This window comes from Cololabis saira, chromosome 21 (genome assembly GCF_033807715.1).
Source record: "Cololabis saira isolate AMF1-May2022 chromosome 21, fColSai1.1, whole genome shotgun sequence".
In the NCBI taxonomy this organism is placed as follows: Eukaryota; Metazoa; Chordata; class Actinopteri; order Beloniformes; family Belonidae; genus Cololabis; species Cololabis saira.
In genome coordinates, this window is record NC_084607.1 from 32,101,458 (window position 1) to 32,125,942 (window position 24,485).

Sequence of the window (24,485 nt, forward strand, 5' to 3'; positions counted from 1 at the left end):
TAATGTTTGGCAGGGTAATATCTATGAATTAGTTTGTAAGACACTTCTCTCACTTTATTTGTAATTAGATATTTGTATGGAAGGTTCCATATATGGATCCAGTTATCCTACTTTTGTAACTAGGCTCCGTGACGTAAATGCTTTTTCTCAAAACAACGACTCTGATTGACTGAAACGAAACAACGACTCTGATTGACTGAAACGAAACAACGACTCTGATTGTCTGAAACGAAACGCTCCTCCCGAGGGATGCGGAAGTCGAGCGAGGGAAAATTAAAATAAAAGAGAAAAGTAAAAGAAGCTTCCGTGGTTCCGTGAATCCAGTCCGTACCGACGCTACCAAGAGGTGAGTTTCTGTTCGACTCTATTAAACAGTAGAGTGAATACAGCGCTGTCGGGGGGAGAACATAATCCGACATTCACCAGCAGGTAACACTCGAGTGGTGGCAACGTGTTTGGAGGAGATGGACCGGGATCAGAACCAGATCCAGGACCAGGATCAGAACCAGAATCAGGACCGGGGTCAGATCCAGGATCAGATCCAGGATCAGGATCAGATCCAGGACCGGGGTCAGAACCAGGACCAGGAGTCCAGCAGGACCAAAGCGGACTCTTCCTCCGCTGGTCTGCAGGTCAGTGTTCAGGTCCACGTTCCTCCTCGCTCTTTCTGTTGCTGCTGATCATCCAAACGCTTTATTTCATTGTCAGTAGCTTTTTCTTTCTTTCTTTTTTTGTAACCAAACTTTATTGAAAATATACAAACACTAAAAGAGGATAATGGACAAATATACATTTAAATGCAATAGGAAAAGAAAGGAAAATAAAAATAAAAAATGGGGATTCTTGTAAGGAATACAAAAAACAAAAAAACAAGGCACTCTAAGAATTAAAAGGTGCATATGAATAACAAAATAAATTAAGCATTTAAATTCACATAATGGAGCATAGAAAAGGAAAAGAATTATTCAATTAGATTAACAAATAATGAGCAATATCTAGACTTATTTTACTTGCATTTTTGTTTTCTACTTTTTTGAGACATGTGAAAACAATCTTAATCATCAATAAAATCCTGAAAGGAGGATTTACAATTTATCCATTTGGCACAATGCATATGGTACTTTCCCAGTAACAAAATTATATTAATAAAATCAGAAACAGATACATCCATGAAGAAAATAATATGGCTTAATTCAAAAGGTGGAACATTATTAATTTTAAGAGAAATCCAATTGTGTGTGTCTGTCCAGAAACAATGAGTCAAAGGACATTCATAAAACAAATGATCCATTGTTTCTTCATCCTTTTTGCAGAAGGAACATTGATCTACCTCAAATTTAAATCTTTTTTTAAGAAATTCTGCCTCAAAATAGACCTTATTCATAATTCTAAAATGTACTTCTTTAACTTTAGGCAAAAAAGGCCATTTAATAAATTGAGAATGTGCTTTGTTTAATGTGTTTATATTTACCATGCAAGAATCCTGTCGAATTATCCTTCTGCAAAAATCATGGAACAATCTGGATTAAAAAACATTACAAATAAACTTGTTACCACACTTTTTATCAGTCAGAGCACATCCTTCGATTAATAGATTTAGTAATACATTTGAAGCTGTATTATACACCAAAAAGTTCTGAATTAGGTGAATTAATGGTAGAGGAATAACACTACATATTCTGATGAATTCTTTATGAGAACAATTGAAATTGTATATTTTTTGGAAATCTGCTTAAACTTAAAAGAATCCCTTTACTATCCATTAAGTCAATTACGTATATAATGCCTTTATCAAATCAATTACTTTTCTACTAATTGTAATTACTCTATTGTTCCATAAAGTTGACTTATGAGGAGAGAAGTTGTGGACAAATACTATTTACCAAGTATTTGTTTGTGAAAATTAGACAACTTAATGGGGATCCTGTTCACATCAAAATCACATTTCAAAACGAAATGTAGACATCCCATCTTTTTTTTTTTTCTACCTTGCCTGCACACATATTAATGATTAATACCATGCTGGTAAAAACCTAAGGCATATATATGTGCATTGTTACTATATTTAATATATATATGTTACACATACAGGGTTTTTCCTGGCTCTAATTGAGGCAGAGGTGGCACCATCCTGGTCACACGCGTGTGGGTAAACTGTGCCTTCAACTGGCTCAAGCAAACACTTTTTACAATGTATTTTGTATTTTGGGAGTTCTAATATGATTAAAAATATATTTCTTTATTCTTTATTTAATGAATTGATAAAATAAAACAAACAATTTAATATAAACACAAACGTTCCTAAATTCTGAATGAAAGGGAGCAGAAAGAAGAAGAAGAATCTTATTTAATCTGCCCCTTTTTCCCAAGAAATGAATTTACAAAGAATGTAAATTATATGAAAATGATGTAAAAAAATATGACAATTATCACGTTAAAGCATTATTTTATTAACATACCAATATAAATACAAATACAAGAACTCAATCTTACCAAAAGTAAAAAAAAAAAAAAACTGCCAATGGAACAAGAGAAAGTTTTCATTGAAATGAGTGAAAATGGTTTTCTAGAACGAGTTACTTTTTAGGTGACTGTCTTATTTTAAATGTAATGACTTTTTTTGGACTAGAAATAAAACATTTTGACTGGATATAAGACAAGTAGTCTTGGTAAGATTTTGAGTTTTTGTAGGGTTTCAGACATTTACTGACAAATCTCGCAACCAGACAGAGAACATTTCAGCCTGTTCCATCTCTAGAACCTCATGCTCCTCGTAGTCCAAAACCTGATCCTAGTCCTGGTATTCTGCCCTCCCTGAACGTGTACTGTTTAGATTGGCAGGTAGCTTAACAGTTCTCCAAATGAAAGGCAAATGTTCTTCGTTAAAGCTGTTTATTTGTCACTCCCAGTTGAAGTAAAACTAACAAACAGAAAACAAAAAGAATTAAACACCATACAGTATGTTTAAGTACACAGATGACTAAGCAAATGACATATTTAAAGCAGCATTCAAAGTACTTTTAACAGCATTACTGCCCTAATCCTCAGCTAAACATAAAGTCCGCTAGCTTAATGCTAAGATACAATGGAAAACGCCATAGAAAGGCTAACTGAATTAGCATTGCTATCTCGATCATTTTAAACTGTCAATTAACTGTTAAATCAACTCAAACATGGCAGTAATATATATATATATATATATATATATATATATATATATATATATATATATATACACCTCATGTGTCAGATGGGATGTGTTTGTCTTGAGAAGAAGAGCATCCAGAATGCGTCGAGCGATGCCTATCATCCTCTCACATACTCCCCCCATATGGGAGGAGTGAGGAGGATTGAAGGTCCAAGTGCATTTGTTGTCCTGAAGATGCTTCTTCAGATCAGGATCTTCTGTGTTAAGGTTGAGTTCCTTACATGCCCCAATAAAATTTGTTCCTCGATCAGATCAAAGTGTTTTAATGGGTCCTCTGAGAGCTGTGAACCGTCTGAGTCCATTGATAAAGCTGGCCGTGGTCATGGTTTCCAGGAGCTCAATATGCACTGCCCTGGTGCTCAAACAAGTAAATATGGCTGCCCACCGCTTATTTTCTGCATGACCTCCTCTTGTTCTACGCAAGGTCACGGCCCATGGGCCAAAGACATCCACTCCCACATGTGTAAAGGGTGGTTCCAATGACAGTTTGTCTGCTGGCAAACCTGACATTTTCTGTTCCTCTAGTTTGCCTCTGAGCCGTTTGCAAGTGACACATTTATGTATCAAAGAAGACACAAGTTTCTTTCCTCCAATTAGCCACAGTCTGGCCGATCTCAAGGCACCTTCTGTAAGGTGGTGTCCCTGATGTGCAACCTCACCATGATAATGTCTCACCAACAATATGGCGGTGTGAGACTTTGGAATGATCAAAGGATGTTTATCATCAAAGGACATATCTGTCAAGGATGTGAGACCGCCGATTCTCAACAATCCATCTTGGTCCAGAAATGGAGACAACTTCACAAGAGGACTTTGTCTTGAGATTTGATCCTCTTTGGAATGACGTTGTATTTCATTGAAGAAGACTTCTTGCTGCGCCGCCTTGATGATCACAGTTGTGGCTTGTGCGCTTGCATCTCCTCTACTGCCATCACAATCAGGAGCTTTGTTATCTCTTCTTACTCTGTTGATTAGTCGAGACATAGCCTGAACCAGTGACTTCCACGTGGAGAACCTTTCGAACCGCCGTGCTCCAAGCAGACTCTTTGACACCTTAGTACTGATGGTTGTCACCTCAGGGCGGATTTCTTGATCCTGGTCTGGTTTCACAAGCTCAAATTCGCAACTAGGAGTAGTGTCCTCTTGCTGAGGCTTTGACAAAAGGATAGCCCAGAAAACCAGTTGGTGTGTTTGAGGGCTGCAGCACCTAATGGCCGGGTCCCATGGTCTGCAGGATTTTGTTCGGTGTTGATGTAATGCCACTGGTGCGGGTGAGAAGACTTCCTGATTCGTGTGATTCTGTTGGCAAGATAAACATAAAATCGGCGTGAGGTGTTGGTAATGTAACCCAGCACGATTTTACTATCTGTGTAGAATCTCACTGAATGAATGTCAATGTCCATTTCGTTCTTGATGAAGTCTGCCATCTCCACTTCCAGAACCGCAGCACAGATTTCAAGACGAGGAACTGTGTGCGCAGGATGTGGTGTCAGTTTGGATTTTGCCATGACGAAGCCTATGTGACACTCTCCTGTTACTGAGACAGTCCTTACATAAGCTACAACTGCTATAGCTATGTCGGACGCGTCTGAAAACACACAAAGTTCTCTGTGCTGAGTCTGTGTAGCCAGTGAAACAGGAACATACGTTCTTGGGATCTCAAGCTGCTCAAGCTTTCATAGAGTCTTTCCAAAGCTGCCATTGTGCTTGTCATACTGTTGGAAGTGGAGCATCCCAATCGTACTGTTCAACAGAAAGCTCTCTCATGATGTTCCTTCCACCCACAGTAACGGGTGCCACGAACCCCAAGGGATCAAATAGACTGTTCACTGTGGAGAGAATTCCTCTTTTGGTCACCGGTTTGTCCCCTGAAGAAACACAGAAGGTGAAGCTGTCCGTCATGAGGTTCCAGCTGAGACCAAGGCTTCTTTGTAGGGGCAGTGATTCTCCTCCCAAATCCAAATCTTTAATGGCCCGGTTTCCCAGATCAGTTAAGTAGCTCTTAACAGCGTGTAGCACGTCTCGTTGCTACGGGGGTCACTCAAGACAGCAGATACCGGGATTTGGGTAGAAATATTTTATTTCTGGTTCTACCAGCCAAGTTTTGTCTCTTTGTAGAGGACCTCGGTGCATCCGCACTGTCAGCAGAGCTGCACCTCTGCTCCACTTTGCTTCCGTCCTCTCCCGTCTCCAGGGCCCGCACACTACTGAAATACACAGAGTGATTAGACACACCTGTGTACCGTCAGCTGTTCCAGCCGCGTCACCTGTGCGCCACTCCCCCGCACTCCCTCTCTCCCCTGCAGACCACGCCCCAATCCTGCACCCTGGCACACAGCGAAAGACTTCTTTCAAACCTTCTTAAGGAGCCTGTGAAAGAAAATCGCGTTTCCCAGAGTTGCTCTTAGCTTAAGAATCTCTTTCATTAAGAAGGAAATGAAAGATGCTGCTGACCCAGTCTTTACAACCATCTTAGTGAACAAAGACTCACAGATCCAGCCACGTCAGGCAAATCAATATCACACCAAGCAATGAGATATTAAAACAATTCACCCCGCACAAATGTTGATCTATTTTATACTTTAGATTTATATTGTTTAGCATTCATTGGTGACAGCAAAGGGGAAAAATATGTTTTATGCATTACGCACAAATAAAAGGATCATCATAACTATCATTTATCATAATTTGTCTGCACACATCCCACATCTGCGTGCACATATGAGATAATGTACCTCACTCAAAAATGCTTCAGGGCACATCAAAGTGGTCTTCAGCCCTGGTCCTCATGACCCTGTCTTGCATGTTTTAGATATTTCCCCTCAGAACTCTGATAAAAATGACTGTCATTAACAGACTTGTGCAGACCTGGATGACAAGCTGATGACGACCATTCAGAATCAGGTGTGATGATGCAAGGAAACACCTAAAACATGCAGGACAGGGGTCCTGAGGACCAGGGTTGGAGACCCTGCTGCAGAGGTGGCAAATCCGGCTTCAGAAAGTAAAAGTCCTGCCATATATTTGTTCTGTCCATTCACTAAAACCAGGTGAGTTCACTAATTAGCTCATCTACCTGGCTGAAGAGCTGTGCTGATTAGAATCAGCTGGTTGAGTGAATGGACAGAACAAATACATGGTAGGACTTTTACTTTCTGAAGCCGGATTTGCCACCTCTGCCCTGCTGTATATAATCATGTATTTACTAGTGGCTTCTCAACTTTACTCAGAGGCTGTAAATCTCTATTGCTGGGAAATCAGATCCCTGAAGGTGCAGCAGTGGGACTGGGGTTCGTTCGGGGCTGTTGGGTCCTCTTAGTCTTTCTGGGAACTTTTTTGATCGTCAAGGCAGATATTTTCTCACACTGGAAGGATGCTTTAACTCCACATGACGTTTCAAATTTGAAGTTGACGAGGCAGATGTTCAGACTTGTTTTCTAAGCGCAGGTGGGCAATTAGCACAGAAAGGTTAAATTTCTACCGTCGGACTCTTTGGGAGACGATGTGTAAAATTCCCGCAGATAATGATAAGGGGATCATCATCTGACAGCTTGCTGACGCTACGTCTGCAACGTCTCTCTTCACCTGTCAAGGCTGATTTATGGTTCCGCGTTACACCAACGCAGATCCTACAGCGTAGGCTACGGCGTCGATTTAACGCGGAACCATAAATCAGGCATCATTCGTTAGGCTGCAACGGGCTCGTCGATTTTAAATGTGCGGGCCGCCCGCTGGTGAAATGAGAAAGATTATTCCATAATAATTGGACCTAAGCAGTGAAGCTGAAACTCACATAATCTGAACAGTTCAAATTCCAGTTCATGATCTGCAGAATGAACAAGTTCACGTTTAAGTTCTTTATTTGTAAATATGTTGCGTTCAGTTCAACGTTCTCACAGAAATGAACGTGTTCAATGAACGCGTTCATTTGAACTCGTTCATGCACAACACTGCTGGCTGCACTGCGTTTTTACGCAATGGGGAGCTTCCTGGAGGTGGTGGGGGACGGCCCCGGACTGAGCAAGGCGTCGGTGTCACGGAGTGCGGCAGCGGTGACACCGATCCTCCTGCGCCATGCCCGAGCACACATCAAGATGCCACCACAAGGGAGGAGATCCGCCAGGTCCACCAAGGATTCCACGCCATGGCTGGGATCCCCCGGGTGATTGGACTTGTTTTCTTCATGAAAAAGTGTCATTAACATATATTTATCATCTTAGTTTTTCATTATAACACACATAACGCACAGGCAGCAGGGAATAAGTGCGTTAGGTAGCAGTGCTGCGTCCGAAAATGCGCTGATAGTGATCGTGATCGATTTGCTTGGCATCGATTGATTTGGTTTCAGAACCGGACAGCTCCTCCAAAGAGCTTCTGAAAAAGCGAAACTAAAGAACGGTGTTAAGAAGTCATCTGGGAAACACCCGTATCTTAGGGTTCTCTCTCAGTTGAAACCTTCTTTGAACCACTCTTAAATCCTTAAGAGAGGTCGGATCTGGGAAACCCGGCCAATGTCTTTAGCCCAGTCTTCTGTGGGGAATGCTTGCATGACACTGCTGCTATTGGATGCTATCTTGTGTAGTCTGATGTTTGACTCTGCTAGCATTTCTTGAGATGTTTGTAAGACGTTGATGGTATCAGTTTCTGTGGGGAATGATGCAAGTCCATCGTCCACATAAAAGTTGCGCATGACAAACTCTCTTGATTCAGGAGTGAACTCTGTTGCTTCCAAGGTAGCTCGTCGTAAGCAGTAAATAGCAACCGCTGGCGATGGACTGTTGCCAAATACATGAACTGTCATGCGAAACTCTTTCACTGGTTTTTGCAGGTCATTACCTTCATACCACAAGAACCTCAGAAAATCTTGATGTTCTTCGCAGACTGTGAAACAGTACAACATCTGCTGCACATCTGCAGTAACTGCGACTGGTTCTTTACGGAAGTGGATTAGTACCCTGATTAGGGTGTTGTTAAGATCGGGACCGCTAAGGAGCATGTCGTTAAGAGAAACTTCCACATGTTTGGCACTGGAATCGAACACTACTCTTATCTGTGTTGGCTTGCGAGGGTGGTAAACGCCAAATAAGGGTAGGTACCAACATTCCTGGCCTTTTTTTAGAGGCGGAGCTGGCTCTGCTTGCTTGGCATCAAGCATCTTTTGCATGAAGTCGATGAAATCTTTCTTCATCTGTGGTTTCTTATTTAGATTCCACCTTACGGATGACAGACGTTTCTCAGCCTGGAGTCTGTTGTTTGGAAGACAGTGGTGATCGAAAGGGTAAAGGAGCAACCCAAGTGTTTGCGTTGTCCTGATATGTGTGTTGATCCAGTGTTTCCAGAAAAATCCTATCTTCAACTGACAGATCAAGGCTGTCGTCGTGTGGTGTTCTCTCAAAAACTTGGCCACCAAGATTATCAGTCTCTTTCACCAAGCTAGTGATTGAGCTTTGAAGAGTCAAGTTTGGTGTGTGGCTGGTGAACCTCTCTTTGACTTGAATGTTGCTGGTGCATGGACCCAAAAGCGAAGCTCTTCCGTTGTGTAGAACATTGGTTTTGTAGACGCTGGTTTTGGATGACTTGTGTGCTGCTCCAAGACACACCTCTCCAACAATAACCCACCCAAGATCCAGCCGTTGCGCATATGGTTCATTGTGGAGTCCATTGTGCTGTTCTCTGACCTTGTGCACACAAAGAATATCTCTGCCAAGGAGAATGAGGATTTCTGCATGTGGATCGATTTCTGGGATTTTGCTTGCAACGGATTTGAGATGAGAATAGTGAAGAGCAACTTCAGGTGCTGGGATTTCTGCTCTGTCATTGGGTATCATGTCGCACTCTATCAGACTGGGAAGGGAGAGCCGTGACATACCATCCAGGGACTCGATGATGAAGTTGTTTGCTCGTCTTCCTGTCACATCCATGACCCATGAACATGTCCTTAATGTATATGGTTCTAAGTGTCCATCTATACTGAAAAGGTTGAAAAAGTCTGTGTTTGCCAGTGAACGATTGCTTTGTTCATCAAGAACAGCATACATCTTGACTGCTCTTTCTGACTGTCCAACAGGATACACTCTCACCAGACATATTTTTGAACACAACCTGGAGCCAGCTAAGTTCCCACATATTTCTGTGCACTTTGAGGTCACCTCTGTGTCTGTTGACTCTTTCTGCTCCCCGCCATGAGCTTCGGCAGCAGCAGAGCTTTTCCACTTTAAAGGGAGAGGTTCTGGATGAAGTGCTGTGGTATGGGTTTCACTTCCACATTCTCTGCACTTTGTTGACACATTGCAGTCTTTAGCCATGTGGTGAACAGAAGAACAGCATCTAAAACAGATATGCTTGTCTTTAAGGAGTGCTTTTCTTTCTTCTAGACTCTTACTTCTGAACAGGCGACACTTTCTTAGTGGGTGTGGCTTACCATGCAGAGGACATTGCTTATCAGGGTCCATGATGTTCTTGTCTGTGGGAGCATTTTGGATAGCTCCGCTTGCTGGCGACACATCTGTTTTCCTGACAGAGATTGGCAATTGTGGTCTTTGCCTTTGATCTGCAGGTTTCTCTGTTCTCGGGTTGAAGGTTGTGACACACGCAAAGCTAGGGTTGTTGCAAATCCTTGCTTCCTCATTAATGAAGCTGACAAAAAATGAGAATGGAGGATATGACACATCATTGTCTCTCTTGAACTTTGAAGCAACCGAAACCCACCTCTCTTGAAGGTTATATGGTAGTTTTGCCAGAATGGGATTGACTCCATGCGCTGTACCCAGATGAGAAAGGCCGGGAAGAAAGCCGTTCCGCTTTGCAGCTTGTAGCTCCAGAAGAATATCTCCTAGCTCTCTTAGACTTTGGTTCTCTCTATTTGCCACCTTTGGAAAGTCCTCAACCCTCTTTAACAGGGCATGCTCTATGATTTCTGGGGCCCCGAAGCATTCCTCCAGTCGTTGCCACACCATGTTGAGACCTGCTTGAGGGTCGTGAATGTAAGCTGCTCTGATCCTTTTTGCTTGATTGTGGTCCAAGCCATTTTGAGAGCAGGTCCAGCTCTTCCTGTGGTAACAAATTCAGATTCCAAACTGAAGACTGGAATGACGTCTTCCACGCCCAATAGTTCTCAGGTTGGTCGTCGAATCTCAGCAACCCCGAACTCACCATCTCTCGTCGCATTAAATATCTAGCGAGGTCTGAGGTCTCTGAAGGATAGACGTTGGAAGGTCTCGGTGTAGAAATGTTGTGCCCAGAATATTGTAACTGGCTGTTGTTGGTAGGCCTCTTTACATACTGACCATGTCTGTCCAGCGTGTTCTCTCTTAGGAATTACAGCGTAGTTGTGTTGTGGTATGCTCATCCCAAAATGTGGTCTTTGATCAGGTGCATGAAATGACAAAGGTTTAAATTCTTCCTTGCTGTGCACACTGCTCTGGTAACTAAGCAGGTCTTTGTGAGGTACAGCCGCTTCTCTATTATTCATAGCTGGCTGCGGTACTGATGCAGATGGAGGTTCTGGAAGGTGCACTTGGTAGACGTGTTCGCAGATCAGAGCTTAGTCCTGCATGTTGCTGTACATATTCTTGAGTGCGTTGGATTGGACTCATAAGTGGCATGTCGGCCAGTTGGGGCTGTTGTGGGTCTCCGGTTTCCTGTGCAGATTCTTCCCAAGCTTGAGCCTCAGCTTGTGCTGCCGCAGCTGCCTTCTCCGATTTTAGCACATGTAGATCTGCATCTAACTCAGCTTTATTCTTAAGCTGTTCAGCTTGTTTTTTCAATATATATGCTTCCTTGTGTGCAAAGGAAAGATTCACTCAAGCAGCTTCAGCATTTGCTCGTGCCCTTGCAGCCGCAACGGATGATGAGGTGCGTTGACTTGAATGTAGAGAACTAGATGCTCTTGATCCAGTCTCCAATGTATCTCTTTGTTTCCTTCTGCAGGAGTTGCCATGGTGTGCGAAGTCTTCTCTTGCTTGAAGCACTTGCAGCTGTGGTGCAGTTCGTCTGTTTTTCAGCAGAGTGTGATGAGAATCTGCTTTTTTACTATTCTGCCCTCCCTGAACGTGTACTGTTTAGATTGGCAGGTAGCTTAACAGTTCTCCAAATGAAAGGCAAATGTTCTTTGTTCAAGCTGTTTATTTGTCACTCCCAGTTGAAGTAAAACTGTAAAACTAACAAACAGAAAACAAAAAGAATGAAACACCATACAGTATGTTTAAGTACACAGATGACTAAGCAAATCACATATTTAAAGCAGCATTCAAAGTACTTTTAACAGCACTACTGCCCTAATCCTCAGCTAAACATAAAGTCTGCTAGCTTAATGCTAACATACAATGGAAAACGCCATAGACAGGCTAACGGAATTAGCATTGCTATCTCGATCATCATAAACTGTCAATTAACTGTTAAATCAACTCAAACATGGCAGTAATATATATATATTTATACTAGGGGTGTGTGTGTGTGTGTGTGTGTGTGTGTGTGTGTGTGTGTGTGTGTGTGTGTGTGTGTGTGTGTGTGTGTGTGTGTGTGTGTGTGTGTGTGTGTGTGTGTGTGTGTGTGTGTGTGTGTGTGTGTGTGTGTGTGTGTGTGTGTGTGTGTGTGTGTGTGTGTACATATATACCACAAGCACTTACAAGCATATGTTCTCTTAGCTCTTGCAAAACAGTAGAAACTGCAGGTTTTTAGCTGCTGCTTGTCTGCTTCTTTCTGCTTATGTCTGCTGTTAGAAATCGTCATTCCTAACTCATGTTACGCTACTGCCCCCTTCAGGCGAAAGCGTGCACGCCAGAAGGGGCAGCACACCTGGTCTGGTCCATGGATGGTCCTGGTCTGGTCTGGTCCATGGATGGTCCTGGTCTGGTCCATGGATGGTCCTGGTCTGGTCCTGGTCTGGTCCATGGATGGTCCTGGTCTGGTCTGGTCTGGTCTGGTCCATCATGGTCTCCTCACAAAATCCAAGAGCCTCTCCTTCAGTCTGCTGTGCAGAAGTGTCTTCACCTTAAACAAAACAATTCATGCATTAAGTATTTTTGTATTTATTTTGATACAGACATAAATAGTGATAGTTCCTGCTGCATGGGGGTCACAGTGCTTTTGGCATAAATAACAGATCAAACCTTCCTCAGTTTGCCTCAGCAGGTAAATTGGTTCAGCCACCGTTTGTCAAACCCACCGGCTCTGTGTTTTTGAGAAGATCTGTAGAGAAGAATAAAAAGTTATGTTTAAATCACGTACACGTTGGCTTCGAGTTGATATGCTCCTAATGAAGTGGAAACTGACTAAAGGCTGATTTATGGTTCTGCGTTACACCAACGCAGCGTCTACGGCGTACGCTGCGCGTCGCCGCGTACCCTACGCAGCAGGCTCTGCGTCGATTTAACGCAGAACCATAATTCAGGCTTAACGTACCCCTCGCCTCTCCAGCTCGTCCTGTCCTGTACTCTGACCCTCGCTATCACCTTTCATGCATATTTGTGCACTATTTTCAGCCCCGACAAAATTGCTGCATCTCGTCAGTAACATGATTTATTACTTTTTAACTGCCTGTAACGTTAACTGCACTGTTTCACCTGCACTCTTGCTTCTCCTGGTCGCGAGGTCGCTTTTTAATGTACCGTTTCGGCCCGAATATAAGACGAATAAACAAGACATGCTTGCAAAAGAAACAATATTTACCTGTTTGAACAGCCAGGTAAAACCAGGACGCCGATTTTTAATACAACAAATAGCGGAAAACCGCGGAAAATAATTCTTGAGATTTTGTCTTCTTCTGTTGGTGCACTGTCGTTGATACAGCACCCCCACAGCGGCGTTATGCTGTAACTGCAGTTAAAATAACATCCATCCAGTCCAACGCCCGCCTGTCAGAAAATAACAATTTTCATGACGTCTTGAGTTTTGAGAGCAGGGGGCGGCACGAAATTAGGTGGAGGTGGCCGTTTCCTATTTTTGTATGCAGGAAAAACCCTGATATATTTCAAAACTTATCTGTCATATATTCAACAGGTGTCTGATTAGTGGTGTGTGTCCAAAACTTGGAAGGAGGGTAAGATCATTCCTTTACCTAAAGATACAAAATCAACTTTCTGCGGTCCAAATAGTAGGCCTATAAGTATTCTACCTGTTCTCAGTAAATTATTGGAGAAGATAGTATTCAGGCAAGTACAAGATTACTTTTCTTACAATGATTTAACAACAATGTTCCAACATGCTTATGTCACAGATGTCTGATAGCTGGTTAACATCAATTGATGACTCGATGCTTGTGGGAACAGTATTGCTTGACTTCAGTGCTGCCTTTGATGTGATCAACCATGACATTTTAATTTCTAAACTCATTAGTTATGGTTTTAATTTTTCTGCAATTCAATGGTTTAAGAGCTATTTGTCTGAAAGGTCACAAAGAGTTTATTTTAGCGGTGCCTTATCGGATAGTAAGTCATTGGACTGTGGAGTCCCCCAGGGTAGCTGCTTGGGACCTCTTTTATTCTCAATTTTTACGAATGATATGCCGTATGTACTCAGTAAGGCTAAGTTGACTATGTATGCTGATGATTCTACACTAGGGCTGCAACTAACGACTATTTTAATAGTCGACTAGTCACGACTATTGAAACGATTAGTCGACTAATCGGATAATTAGTAATTTTTTCTTAAATTTAGTATGTCGCTTTAATTATGTGGCAAATGATAATAAACACGAGAAAGATGGGTACTTCAATGAAAAATACAGGACTGTCTCAGAAAATTAGAATATTGTGATAAAGTCCTTTATTTTCTGTAATGCAAAAATGTCATACATTCTGGATTCATTACAAATCAACTGAAATATTGTAAGCCTTTTATTATTTTAATATTGCTGATCATGGCATACAGCTTAAGAAAACTCAAATATCCTATCTAAAAAAATTTGAATATTCTGGGAATCTTAAGCTGTAAGCCATAATCAGCAATATTAAAATAATAAAAGGCTTGCAATATTACAGTTGATTTGTAATGAATCCAGAATGTATGACATTTTTGTTGTTTTAATTGCATTACAGAAAATAAAGAACTTTGGCACAATATTCTAATTTTCTGAGACAGTCCTGTAGATATTTTATTCAACTTTGCCGCTGTTCATACAAAAAATTAATAAAATGTGGCTGTTGGCAAGGAAGCATGTGAGACGTGTGTTGCTACAGCTCCGCCGGAATGTGACTTAAAACATATTATTTTTGCACTATTTTATATTCGGGAGTGGTATTACGCTTCGATAGTACTTTTTCTCCCTTTGGGTGTACTTTTTGTCCGAAGAACGAGCTACAATGTCAACAACAAGACAACAACAACAAGACCGTCGCCAGCGTGCACCAACCAAGACGTCAGATCCCACTGTGAGAAGTGCAGAAGCCGAGCAGAGGCCCGATGCTAACGAGGCAGAGCATCAAAGTGATGATGGACGACCTACGTTCTGACATTCTCTCCAGATTTGATGCAATTGTGGCTGATACAGTTAAGAGGGAGATGACTGGGGCGCTGAAGCCGATAGAGATTAAAATGGAAGCTCAGGGCCGATCTATTGTGGAGCTGGAATGCTCGGCGAGTGAACAGGCTACCGAAGTTACTGAGCTACAGGCTACGGTTAGCACGTTGTCCGGCCTGGTCAAATCCCTCTCAGACAATGTATGAGAGGGATTTGTATGTTAGCGTTAAATAATATAAGACTGATAGGCTTACCCGAGGGCGTGGAGGGTCCGCGACCCACTGAATCTGTGGCGAAGCTGCTGAAGGACCTGGGGCCTCATGTACAAAGACTTGCGTGGATTTCCTACTGAAACATGGCTTACGCTTAAATCCAGAAAACGTCCTACGCACAAAAAAATCCAGATGTATGAAACTGTGCGTAGGCATGAATCCAAGCACATTTCCTTTGTACATCCCAATCAACGTGGAATTGAGCGCACATGTAGGAGTACCAGACTCCTCCCTGTCCACGCCTCCATTTAGATATGCAAATGTATTTAAATAGGTTTCCCTGTTTAATTGCACCATGATACAAGGAGCTGTGTCATCAACGGAACTATCCAGACTTTGATGACAAGCTGATGACGATCATTAATTAGAATCAGGTGTGTTACATTTTTTTTTTTTTTTTTTTTAATTCTTTATTTCATTCAAAAAGTCAAATAATTCAATACAAATGTTCTTAACTCGTGAATGAAAAGCAAGCAGAAAGAAGAAGAATCTTATCTGATCTGCCCCTTTTTCCAAGAAATAACTTCACAAATAACATAAATTAATCATATAATCTGTACATTAATGGAATGAAAATGCTTCCTGTTAACGTACACATATCCATCCAGTGATGGTGCTTTTATAGCAATGTGTGTGCAGTCGATAGCTCCGATTACATTAGGAAAACCGGCTAAATATTCTTTCTCTTCTTACTGCACCATTTGCGATATCTTCTAACGCTGCCAAAGCTGCCATTGTTGTTAACGGTATTTTCTGCACCACTTTGCTTTTATATCCACTCGTGTAATTGCAGACAGTTGAATGTGTTAATTGTTCATCAGTGTGTCTCTGATGTGCACATCACTCTGAGGGCTAATTGTTTTCACATTATTAACAGTTTCCCAGCATCACCACTAAGTGTCGCCAACGGACCAATAGCTGTGGAAACGTGCGTACGCCAGGCATGAAGTTGGCGTCGGGCACCGCACATTTCCACGGTCATTTCACTCTTGATACATTTGAACGTTTGCGTGGAAAAGGGCGTACGCCATGTTTTGTGCGTACGCACCCTTTGTACATGAGGCCCCTGGACTTCAGACAAGATCCAGTTTTTTTGAACAAGGCGATAAGGCAGGTAAATTATTGGCACACCAACTACGGCAAAGGTCTACTTCCAACCTCATTCCACAGATTCGGTCGGACTCCGGTATTACAACTATTCCCTGTGAAATTAATAATACCTTCAAACAGTTCTATTCCAAACTGTACTCCTCAGACCCGGTCTCTGACTCGGCCTTCAACACTTTCTTCAATGATCTAGACATTCCCTCCATAGAGCAACCTGTAATTGAGGAGTTGGAGAAACCAATCACCTTGGAAGAACTTAGGGCGGCTGCTTCAAACTTGCAAAGCGGGAAATGTCCGGGACCAGATGGTTTTCCATCCGACTTTTATAAGAAGTTTTTTATAAACAAGGTCCAATACTCCTGGACATGTTCAATGAAGCATTCGGATCGGGGTGTCTCCCGCAGACTCTTACTCAGGCCTCCATTTCCCTTCTTCTTAAGAAAGGCAAGGATCCCCTTGACTGTACATCCTATCGCCCCAATTAGCTTATTAAATGTGGACTTTAAGCTATTGTCAAAATTGCTGGCTTCACGCCTAGAGTCTCGCTTGCCGTCTATTATTTCTCCAGAACAAACAGGGTTCACTCAGAACAAATCCACGTATTACTGGCATTTCTAGGCAGGGGGTCGAGTTGAAAGTCTCTCTCTATGCAGATGATCTGCTCTTGTGCGTTTCCAATTTACCTGTCTCAGTTCCGGCCGCTCTGGATACCCTTGACTCGTTTGGTCGGATATCTGGTTACAAGCTTAACTTAAGCAAAAGCGAAATTTTTCCTGTTAATGAAGCAGCTAGGAAGTATCCCCTGCGTAATTTACCCTTAAAGGTTGCTATGGAGGGTTTTACATACCTTGGAGTTTATGTTGCACGTAAATATGAGGATTTAAACAAAACTAACTTTGCCCCCTTAATGAAAAAACTCAAAGAGGACTTTGAACGTTGGTCTATACTCAATCTTTCTCTAGCTGCTCGCATCAATACAGTTAAGATGAATATTCTTCCTCGGTTTACATATTTATTTCAATGTATCCCCCTCTTTCTTCCTCAGACTTTCTTTAGGAGACTGGACAGCATGATCACCGAGTTTATATGGGATAAAAAAGTACCTAGGATACGCAAGCAATGCTTACAGAGACCCAAATCTCTCGGAGGAATGGCAATGCCTAACTTTAGGTTTTACTACTGGTCTGCCAATATCAGGATTCTGAAGTACTGGCTGCTATATGAAACTTTTGACCCTCCACCAACGTGGTTGGCTATGGAGGCGAATTCCACACGGCCGGTGACGTTGGCTGCTTTAGCACACTCCCCCATTAGGTCATCTACCGCCCCATACACTACAAACATTACGGTCAAGACCTCCCTTAGAATTTGGATCCAATTTAGACGCCATTTTGGTTTACAATGTTTTTCTATTCATGCGCCATTGGCATCAAACCACGTTTTTCATCCCTCTCTAATAGATAGTGCCTTCTCAACTTGGTCAAAACATGGTATTCATTCCTTCAATGATCTATATGTTGATAATGTTTGTGCTTCATTTCAACTGCTTTCAGATAAATACACAATTCCCAAACAACATTTTTTTTAGATATCTACAGGTGCGTAGTTTTTTACAGAAAACTTTTCCCACTTTCCCTAATTCCCCAAATGAGTCTGCTATAGATACCTTTCTACGTCCATTACCTACCTTTAAGGGGGCAATTTCGGTTATATATAATCAGATCTGTGGTCTACGTCCTGAATCGCTTCAAGCTATGAAAGTCCGTTGGGAGGGGGATATAGGTGAAGAATTGGCTGGAGAGGTTTGGAATGAGATGCTGCGTCGGGTACACAAATCCTCTATGTGCGAGACATGCTCTCATCCAATGCAAACTTTTACATCGCATCTATTACACCAAAGAAAGGTTGTCTAAAATATACGATACTGTATCGCCTGACTGTTATAGATGCCGACAAACTCCAGCAGACCTCATGTATACCTTTTGGCTTTGTCCCTCATTAAACAACTTTTGGACTGAGATTTTCCACTCCCTATCAAAAATAGTGGGGCAGAGAGTGGAACCTACTCCTTTAGGAGCCTTGTTTGCGGTTTTCCCCTCATTGCCCTCTTTCCAAATCGCAGAGGGATGTTTTGGCTTTTGTTACATTATTGGCTAGGAGGTTGATAGTGATAAATTGGAAGAGTCGCCCCCCCCCTCCTACACCCACTGGATAAGGGATATTTTGTATAATCTTAAACTGGAGAAGATCAGATTCTCCCTTAATGGCTCTGTGGACAAATTTTGGAGGGCCTGGGGTCCATTCTTCACCTTTGTACGAAGTCTGGATCCTACTCTAGTGGCGGACAGGTGAGGTCCGGTAGAATAGTGGCTTTATAAACTTGTAATAGGGGTGGGGCGCTGCGGCGCGGGTCACGGTAAATCTTATATGTAATACTTCTGGACTGTTTATGTTTGTTTGATGTTTGCTTTTTTATCTGTTATTACTATTATTTTTTAATTTGGCTTACAGTATGTCCTATATGTTATGTTTTTGTTTTGGTCTCTGATGTTGTTTTTTTTTTGTTTTGTTTTTTATTTTTGGGGTGAAAAAGTAAACGCAGTCTTTTCTTTTATAAGGTTTCTATTTACTGGGTTGTACTGGGAGTTTGCATGTAACTACAAAACTACCTCTGCTTTGTATACTTCTGTGAAAATCCAATAAACAAATGTTTAAAAAAAAAAAAAAATTAATAAAAGGTCCTATTTAAAACCAATCGATTTTTGTCGACAACGTCGGCGAATCGTTGCAGCCCTATTCTACACTGTATTATGCAGCCCCCACATACTCTGAGATCAATCAGGTTCTGTCTTGTGAGATCAGCATATTATATGATTGGATCAAAACAAATAAACTGATCCTTAATATATAAAAAAAAAGTGTATACTGTTTGGTTCTAGCTACAGATTATCTGATAATCCTAAAATAAGTATAAAAATAGAAAGTCAAACAATTCAGCAAGTAAAAAGTGTTAAAGCAGCACAACGGAACTTTCAGCTTTGTTGAGTTTGGCGCCTCCTTTGGACAAAAATCGGTAGTGCTTTACCAGAAAGAACACTCCATTTCCCATGAGCACCAGCGCGTACTGCCGGAAAACCCCCGTCCCCGCCGCTGCATTTGTTTTGATGAGAGAAGACGGGACGGACTTTCAAAATGACTTTCCTGTTTTCAGCGGTCGTTTGCAGGATGGATAATGAAGAGGTAATGTATCTATTTTTGGCTAAACAATATAATATGACGATGTTGAAAAACACTAATTTCAAATTGTTGTTTCAGCGAGATAATGCGCCCTACAAACTCATACGCTCTGCACCTTTTTCCTGTCACGTTTTTTAGAGGGACTTCGTCATAAATTAGTAGTCCAACATACTTACTGACAAAATAAAAAAATACTTTATAACCTGTGAATAACTGAATGCCCATTCCTTATATTTTGCAGATCAGCCCTGCACAATTTTACAGTTCTCAGGAAAAATACTAGAAATGTTCTATACATTTTCTTCGCATTGCATTATTTCCTCTAGTGCTGTAATTCTATTCAATTGTATTATTATTTTATAAAGCTTCCTCATTGCGAATTACACATTTTTATGATCACTATTATTTCTCTGTCTGTTGTTGATGTAACATTGATATTGTCAGTAATTTTAGAATTACCAAAACCCAAGACGAATCCCCAGTATGTGAAAACATTCTAATTTTGATTCTTATTGATCATAGAATTCTACATTTACATTTGTATCATAACAATTCTGTCTCTTGTTTTATCAGGAATCTGCTGTTCGTGAGAACACCTCTACCTCTACCTCATCAGTTTGAACCCCCACAAAGACAGAACCGACACGCAGCATATATATCATATATATATGCATATATATACATATCGCCAGTTTGTGCTCTGGCAGCATGATGTTTGGAAAATAAGAGACATCTTTCCAGACCCAATGGGACAGTACACTGGTTTCAGGGATCCCCGTCTTCTCTAGAATGGAACCTTTATGAGGATTACTGCAAATATTTTGATATTGTTTTTTTTTTGTTCCATTTTTTCCTGTACAGTTGTCTTTATGTGTTTAAAATAAAGACATTTGTGCAAAACAAGACAGACTTTTATTTACACACCTTTCAGAAAATAGAACATTCTTGAACTTTGTCATTTGCATAGTGACAGCAGTTATCCCATACATTATTATAAACAATAAGTAATCTGTATCACAGTAGCAGTAATGAACAACTGTATGACAGGATAAATTACTGTGAATAAAGTAAACAAGTGTAAATAGAGTAGTAGAAAAATAAACTAAAAATAATGAACTGATAATAAAAACTGAACTATGAAACAGTGTAAGAAGTTACTGTAAATAAATACAATGACTATAGTAGCAGTAGCATCTTGTGTCCATCCTTGTTTCGTGCTGGGAGAGTCCGCGTGCGATTCACTGCTGGAGTAGGAGAACCTTCCCTGCATGAGGATGTGATTCTGGAAGTTTTCCAGATCTGATGTAGTCCTGCAGAGTGTGAGAATAAAGATACAAAAAACATTATGTCTTTCTGATAATTACTGACCTATAAATCATTCAACATATTTTGTTGATCACAAGTTTGAATTTTTTTCTTTGTTGAAGTCACTGTAATTATGCAGAAAGTAAAAGCAAGTAATGTATAGCTATAGAAAAATTAGAGAAATGTATATATTTATACACTCACAAGATAAAACGACACATTATAAACACCATAAGGTTTCTTTTACTACTCTTGTTATTATTTTAATATAATTCCAACAAAGTAGATTTATTTTATAGGGTTATATGGTGTTTATATTGTATTTTTTTCATCTGGAAGTGTATACTTTTCCTATATATTTAATTTTTCTGGCTATATTTTACTATATCTACAAATGTGTTGCTTTTACCATCAGTGTATAAGTATCTGTATATACAGACCTGAAGAGTCAAAAGGTTTACATAGATATTGACATTTGATACAGTAGCAACACTTACACCAGCTGTAGTAGTTTCAGGATAATTGTTTTTGTAAAACACACTGACATAGGTGTTGACAAAAGTGCATACCTGGAGGTGATGAACGTCTTTACATCCTTCAACCATCTCGTCCAAGACGACGGCGCTGCCAGGGCTTGTAGCGAGAGAACGCCGGGCCAATGTTTATTCTCCACCGGGCATTTAGCTTGTTACTCTCCCGCTTTCTTTTTTTCGCCTCCTCCGCTCCGTTAAAACTTTTATTTTCTTCGTTTTTTTCGCTGCTTCGGCCATGATACCAGCTCCTCGTTTAGCTCAACACCAGCTTCTGCTGGCGATAAAGCGATACAGACCCCCTCAGATCATGACAGAGGTGTCATTAAACCTGTTGGAAGTTGATGTACCATCACAATGACTCTGGAAATATGATATTAAGGTGGAAAAGTTACGTAGTGTCGCTTTAAGCTTCTTGGACTTTGGCTTGATAGTACATTGTCTTGGTCTGATCACATCAATAAAGTTGTTGCCAAAATGGGCAGAGCTGTTGCCGTAACACGCAAATGTGCACCGTTTCTAAAGACACAGTTGTTTTGCAAAGTTGTTAGTTCATTGGTTTTGTGTCATTGGATTACTGTTCAGGTGTTTGGTCTGCTGCATCGAGCAGTCTTCTAAAGAAACTACAAATGGCACAAAACTGGCTGCAAGACTGGTTCTTGGTTGTTCATCAAGAACAAGTGTTGTAGAAATGCATGAACGTCTCTCCTGGCTGAGGGTTGAGGATTGGCTGACTGCTAGTGTGCTTACATATTTCCATAGCATCATTACACTCAAATTCCTACATTTCTTTATAATAAAATAACTTACTGTTCAGACACTCATTCATACAACACTCGGATGGCAAATAGTGGTCAGATAACATTACCCTAACCTAGGTCTGAATCTATGAGGAGGACAGTGTTTTACAGATCAGTTGCACATTGGAACAGTCTTCCAGGTGAAATTCGTGACATTAAAAAGGTTAGTTTTAAGTGCTGGGCGGTATACCGGTTCATACCGAATACCGGTGTTTATTTTTCTTATGATATGAATTTTTCATATACTGTAATACCAGTGAGTATGTACAGTAGCGTACACAACGTTGAGAACGCCGCGCGGCGGAACGTAGTGCCGCTGGACACTGTTTGTGAGGGGACTGTAGTGATGCACCGATTGTTCGGTAACCGAAATTGTTTGGACGAAAATGGCAAAAAAACACTTTCGGTGTTCGGTGGAATAAGTGGGAAAAAAAACGAACAATTAATAACGGCGTTGTAATATAAGGAAATAGACTGGCCGCTCCCTTAACAGTTGCGCACCACAAACATAAATCGTTGGCCAACCAAAAAGTAACCACGTAACTGTTGCGCACCACAAACATAAATCGTTGGCCAACCATATTGAGATGTTTTATGTGAATGTTTCTGGCTGTCAAGAGCCATTGATAACAGAACATGCTTAACATAGCACTCAGACAAACTCTTCATTGTTTCACTGCGAACATGACAGACAGCACTTGACTTGAACTGAAAAAGGATTTGTCAGGTCAGCCAACAACAGGATCTAAGTCTTTTTCTCTTTCCTTACAGAAACATAAAGCCAAAAAGAGAAAAAATAGGAGGGATAAAGTCCTCGCCACTTCACCAGGTCTGAAGGTCCGAAAGAGGATTCATACTGAAGAGAAGCTGTACACCTGTGAACACTGTGGGCAAGCTTTTACCACGTCAAGTATTTTAAGGCGTCATCGGCGTATCCACACTGGAGAAAAGCCGTACAAATGTGATCAGTGTGGGGCAGCTTTTACCTTGTCAGGTCACCTAAGGAGTCATCAGCGTATTCACACTGGAGAAAAGCCGTACAAATGTGATCAGTGTGGGGCAGCTTTTACCCAAAAAGGTAGTCTAATGAGTCATCAGCGTATTCACACAGGGGAAAAGCCGTATAAATGTGATCAGTGTGGGGCAGCTTTTACCCAACAAGGTAGTCTAATGAGTCATCAGCGTATTCACACTGGATTTAAGCCGTACAGATGTGATCAGTGTGGGGCAGCTTTTACCGAACAAGGTCATCTAAGGCGTCATCAGCGTATTCACACTGGAGAAAAGCCGTACAAGTGTGATCAGTGTGGGGCAGCTTTTATCCAACAAGATCATCTAAGGAGTCATCAGCGTATTCACACTGGGAATAAGCCTTACAGATGTGATCAGTGTGCGGCAGCTTTTACCCAACAAGATGATCTAAGGCGTCATAAGCGTATTCACACTGGGGATAAGCCTTACAGATGTGATCAGTGTGGGGCAGCTTTTACCCAAATAGGTAATCTAAGGTGTCATCAGCGTATTCACACTGGGGATAAGCCTTACACATGTGATCAGTGTGGGGCGGCTTTTACCCAACAATGTCATCTATTGAGTCATCAGCGTATTCACACTGGGGATAAGCCGTACAGATGTGATCAGTGTGAGGCAGCTTTTACCCGACAAGATAGTCTAAGGAGTCATCAGCATATTCACACTGGATTTAAGCCTTACAGATGTGATCAGTGTGGGGCAGCTTTTACCGAACAAGGTAGTCTTAGGCGTCATCAGCGTATTCACACTGGGGATAAGCCTTACAGATGTGATCAGTGTGAGGCAGCTTTTACCCGACAAGGTAGTCTTAGGAGTCATCAGCGTATTCACACCAGATAAAAAATTGTCTGTGATCAGTGTGGAGCAGCTTTTACTTGGAGAGCTCAATTAAAGGTGCCAATTTAGACATGTTATGTTGTTCTGAGAAAAAAATAAAGCTGGAGTTTTGTTTTCAGTTTCAACTGAAAAATGTGTTTAAATTAGATTCTTTATCAGTTTATGTTCCATTGTTACATCATTTAAATAAAAAAAGGTTTTTGTTTGCCTGCTGGATTTCAGTTTCCTGCTCACTGCAAACTCACAACAAGACATCATTGTAAGAATATTAGAAAAGAGACACACAGTAGTGCATTTTTCATGTGATTTTTATCACCATATGTACTATTAATGCTAGATATAATTTCCCTCTGGACCTGCAATAATTCTAAAATGACACCATGGCATCTGTATTTCGTTCAGCTCAGTCACACTAGATAAGTGAAGTCTGTGTTGTACTGCCCTCATTCTGTTGAACAATTCCCTTTATTAAGACTATATTTTAATAATAAGTCAAAAGCAACTGAGCAGACACTTAAGCATTAGATTTCAGTGACTACCATGTCACATTCGGAAAAGGGACCAAATTCAGAAAAAAGCATTATTGGCATACAGTATGTTTTAAGTTGCTATGCTAACGGTAAACTTAATGGTTAATGTAATCAGGGCTTCTGTTGAAGCCCTATATGGTTTGCACTGTTTTGAGTTTGAAGAAAGATA

General features: G+C 41.1%; 1 protein-coding gene across 2 annotated transcripts; it reads left to right on the forward strand.

Moving 5' to 3' along the window:
• Positions 1 to 250: 250 nt before the first annotated feature.
• Positions 251 to 23,935, forward strand: LOC133422184 (zinc finger protein 501-like). Of its 2 annotated transcripts, none has more exons than XM_061712127.1 (3): positions 251 to 346; positions 430 to 632; positions 22,689 to 23,935. In XM_061712127.1, the coding sequence occupies exons 2-3, from the start codon at positions 465 to 467 to the stop codon at positions 23,787 to 23,789; spliced, it is 1,269 nt and encodes a 422-aa protein (XP_061568111.1). In that variant the 5' UTR covers positions 251 to 346; positions 430 to 464; the 3' UTR covers positions 23,790 to 23,935. The 2 variants fall into 2 exon arrangements, with proteins under 2 accessions (XP_061568111.1, XP_061568110.1); XM_061712126.1 differs by having other exon boundaries at positions 304 to 346; positions 427 to 632.
• The last annotated feature ends 550 nt before the right edge of the window (positions 23,936 to 24,485 follow it).